This window comes from Kryptolebias marmoratus, linkage group LG18 (assembly GCF_001649575.2).
Source record: "Kryptolebias marmoratus isolate JLee-2015 linkage group LG18, ASM164957v2, whole genome shotgun sequence".
NCBI lineage: Eukaryota > Metazoa > Chordata > Actinopteri > Cyprinodontiformes > Rivulidae > Kryptolebias > Kryptolebias marmoratus.
In genome coordinates, this window is record NC_051447.1 from 9,760,745 (window position 1) to 9,765,262 (window position 4,518).

Here is a 4,518-nt window from a genome sequence, read left to right on the forward strand (position 1 = left end):
ATGGACCTAAAATCCGAACTCCTCAAGTCCATCTGGTACGCTTTCACGTCGCTGGACGTGGAGAGGTGCGGGAAAGTGTCCAAATCGCAGTTAAAGGTAAGCAGGAATGTGTGTGCGTGTGTGTAGGAGAGCTTTTCGACTCCCAAGTGTTTTCTGATTTTCAGCACAAGTTCTGGTTCCGTGTTTGCTTTGTGAAACGGATCAATCGCGCTGCTTCAACAGAGGCAAAGTCTCAACTAGTTCCAGCTCAAAGTCCAGCCTTTGCCCCAGAGACAAACAGCCTCTCAGCTCTGTAGGCTGTTCAAGTCAAAGGCAGCATCTTATGTTCACATCTCTCCACCTCAATAAGTTAGAGGTTTCTTTTATTTATTTATTTATTATTATCATTTTTGCCTGTATTGTTCCTGTCCAGCCCCCACATGCCTCTGCTTCCCAGAGGAATCCAGCTGACAGGCAGACATCTGTCCTGACACGCTGAGCCTCTCAGGACTGAGGTGCCAGTGCATGTCTGCGTCTGCCCGTGGCCTTTTATGAGGAAACACTGGGAGTGTGCCTCTGTGTAAAGTCTCCAAGGGTCTCCTCCCTGCAGGTGCTCTCCCACAACCTGTACACGGTGCTGAACATCCCCCATGACCCCGTGGCCCTGGAGGAGCACTTCCAGGACGATGACGACGGACCCGTCTCCAACCACGGCTACATGCCCTACCTCAACAAATACATCCTGAACAAGGTACCTCCTCAGACAGCCTCTCCTTTGGCAGGTTTCTTTGAAGTGTGGCTCCAAAAATGCCACCTGAAAAAGCCGCTGCGCTTCCATTTTCAGACAGGTTTATAGTGCAATCATGACTTTAACAGAACTATTTGAATCTTTGCTTCTATTATTTTTGATCTGTGTCATGTTACTGACACAGTTATTGACACAATTGACGGTTCTGTGGAATAAACGCCGGACTCTGAAGGGTGAGGTTATTCCGGGGCCAATAAAAAAGGGCAATCATAGTGTGATTTCTGACTCTTTTACAGCCAAAATACCAAGGAAGGTCCCACAGCCTGTGTGACACTTGGGTGTTAAAGGGTTAAAAAGCAGTCTTCAAACAACAAAGTTTAGAGTTTTTATTATGTTTAGCTGCAGTTCTTAAACGTACTAGCAAAAGGTTTCTAACAAAAGTATTTAATACAGCGTCTAACACCATTTTGGAGACAGTTTTACTATTTAACTGCAATCATAATAAACATATAAATATTGCATGTTTGTCAAGAACTCTTCAAATCTAAGTCTTAACTTTTACGATGAAATTAAAAACAGACGGTTAATTCTACAGACCTTTTTGCAAACCGAGTGAATCTGGAACTCTTTGCCACAAGTTATATGTTGTAGTTAGAAATGGCGACCCAGATACGAGAGATGCACTGGAAATGAGAGCGGTAAATTAAATTTGTGGCATTTTTTTCCCAAGTTTCTAGAGGTAATGTTCTGTTTTACTTTACATATCTTTATCTAAAATTGTGGCAATATTGATAAACGTCACATGCAGTTTTCTTGCTTTTGCTGTCTTGGGAATATAAAATAAACTATATTAATCGACATCAGTATTGCAATATTATATTGCTAATTCATTAACCGTACCCCTTGAATCAAAGCCGCATCATTTGATGTAATTTTCCTTTAATTAGTGTAGTTTGAATCTGTCCAATAGAAGCTGAGATCCGGGATAAAGTTACAATAAATTATATCAACCACCTACATTCTTACTAAAGCTGACGTTGACATTGTTGTGTTTAATTAAAGCCAGTTCTGCAGCTCTAAAATGTCCCAGGAGTATTTAAAATGATAATCCAGATCTGCAAATAAACCCTCAGGAAACAATATTTACTCCAAGACTTCCAAAAAGCCACACTTCCCAGCTGGTTTAGTTTAAACGGTTTTTAAATAGCCGTGTTTAAAACCTTTGTGGTTTTTTTTGCTCAGAATATGCATTTATTGTTAAATCAACTTAGTTGTTTTGAAAAGTTTATGGAGAAATAATAGTTTGTGTTAAACCTCTGTGGGTGGAGGGGTTTCTCATAAGTCAAGATTTGAGTCAGAAAGAAAAAAAAAAACGATCTCACCTCTGCGGTGGATTTTCACACCAGTGAGTTTAAACGCAGCTTTTCGTCAGTTTCCGTCAACTGGAAGTTTTGTTTTGTTCTTATCTGTACATCCAGGTAAAAGAGGGGATGTTTGACAAAGAGAAGTTTGACGACCTGTGCTGGATGATGACCATGAAGAAGAACTTCAGCGGGTCGCGGCGCGGGCCGCTGCTGTCGGAGAGGGACTGCTTCAAGCTGTTCTGTTTGTTCAACCTGCTGTCGGAGGACCACTACCCTCTGGTGATGATCACCGAGGAGGTAAAGCACGCTGACGAGAAACGCTCAGAAGGACTTCACTCTCAGGATGCAGCGAGATGTAGTCCAAAGTTCCCGCGCAATCAGTTAGTGCTCAGAATATGCGTTGGGAATCAGTTTCAGCTACTACCACACCAAATTTTAGGTTCCTATCTGTAGAAAATGTCTGAGTTAGAGCCATTATAGCCGTATAAATACATGAAAAACTATCAGTGGTAATCACCCTTGACCTAACTGTCCGCAGTTTAATTTTCCTCCATTAATGGTCGCATAATTAGAGCACAAGGTCATCTGTAGCTTTTACCTTTGATCCCATAACCTTGAAATCAACAGTGATCACCCTTGACCCATGAGGCGTCCAGCTGTGGAGTTTAACATTCCTGTTATCCAGCTGCAGAGGTAGAGCACGGGCTGATCTGTGACCTTCACCTATGATTGGATCGCCACCTAAATGTAATCTCTTGTTCCTTGTATTATGTTTGATGTTTCCTGAAAATTTCATGAAGATCTGTTCCTAACCTTTTGAGTAATCCTAACACAGTCAGATGAACCTTGGAGGAGGTAAACAGAATTGTCTTCCTCCCCCTTTAGTTCTAGGTGATAATAAATACTTACAATGTTGACTCATCTGAAACATGGATCAATCTGACCATGAAGACACTATCCATGGTCTTTTTGCCGTCAGTGACGACTTCATGTCTGCGAAAAGTCATTTTTAGGTTTCTTTCTTGTATTAAACACTTTTAAGTGATTGACTTTATTAAAGCTATGTTTTTATAAGAAGCATGAAGCCTTATTGAAGGTTGTCATTCAGTCCAACACCGGTTTTCTGCCTTCATGCACTTATTTATCTTCCTTAAGTCTTTTCTGCATCACACACCATAGATGATGACAGACTGTAAGTAAACACACGGACGAAGCGTTACTTTGTTTTTGTCCGAATTAAAGTTCAGACAAGTGAACAAAGCGCCTCAGATAAATCAGATGGATAAATCACTCAGCAAACAGGCTAATATTCACTTACAGGCTGCGTAGGAAAAGCAGCTTCTGTTCTAACTCTGATAAATGGGTTTGCATTTCTTTTCGAAACCAAAAAAAAAGTTAGTGCAAGTGAGTAAGAAAGTTAATGGGGCTCTTCCTTCCTGCACTTCCTCCATAATAATCTTTGTTTCCTGTAAGTCAGAGATAAAAATAAACTCCCTTTGTGCGTTCAGCTCAGTAGCTCTCCCCTGAAAGAGAGTTTTATACCATCTTGTTGTCCAGTAGTGCTCCAGCTTTATGCTTCAGGTTTTGTGATAGTTCTCCAAATGTTTTATTGTTTTTAGGTAGAGTACCTCCTGAAGAAAATCTCCACAGCAATGAGCCAGGAGTGGGATGAGAAGCCCTTAGAGGACCTTATATCCGAGGATTCCATGGTGCTAGAAGAGGGGATGTCTGTTTGGACCTTTCTGGAGCACATGAGCAAGGGTCAGCTCCTGAGGACCACCAGCCCTGAGGCTTTCAGCTTGGCTCTGGACGAGGTGTTTCTGGAGATGTATCACAACGTCCTCAAGAGGGTGGGTCGCTTGGAAAGGCACTTCCCTCCCGTGACAGTGTTATTTCCTTTGTTTGATGTCCAGTTTGTTCCTGGTTTTCTCAGGGTTACATGTGGAAGAAGGGGCACGTGCGAAGGAACTGGACCGAGCGCTGGTTCGTGCTGAAGCCCTCCACCATGGCCTACTACGTCAGCGAGGACCTAAAGGACAAGAGAGGGGAAATCCAGCTGGACAAGAGCTGCGTCGTAGAGGTTGGTGAGGAAGCGTCCATGACCTGCCCAGAATGTGGGCCACGTGCGATTACGGCATCAGTGTGACTGTTTCCTTTTCTTCTCTTTCAGGCCATTCCAGACAGGGATGGGAAACGCTGTTTGTTCTGTGTGAAAACGCACAACAAGACCTACGAGATGAGCGCGCCTGACCTGAGACAGAAGGTGGAGTGGACACAAGGTACGTGGTGTGGACTGATGTGGATCGATGTGGACTGGTGTGGACTGATGTGGACTGATGTGGATCGATGTGGACTGGTGTGGACTGATGTGGATCGATGTGGACTGGTGTGGACTGATGTGGACTGACGTGGATCGGTGTGGACTGA

General features: G+C 43.2%; 1 protein-coding gene across 1 annotated transcript in view; it reads left to right on the top strand.

The window, feature by feature from the left end:
• Positions 1–4,518, top strand: part of def6c (DEF6 guanine nucleotide exchange factor c) — a 10,658-nt gene continuing 6,140 nt past the window's right edge. Inside the window, exons 1-6 of the mRNA XM_017411468.3 lie at positions 1–96; positions 590–730; positions 2,206–2,388; positions 3,711–3,941; positions 4,025–4,171; positions 4,262–4,370. Of these exons, the coding sequence (XP_017266957.1) occupies positions 1–96; positions 590–730; positions 2,206–2,388; positions 3,711–3,941; positions 4,025–4,171; positions 4,262–4,370 (907 nt within the window). The remainder of the gene's footprint in view (positions 97–589; positions 731–2,205; positions 2,389–3,710; positions 3,942–4,024; positions 4,172–4,261; positions 4,371–4,518) is intronic.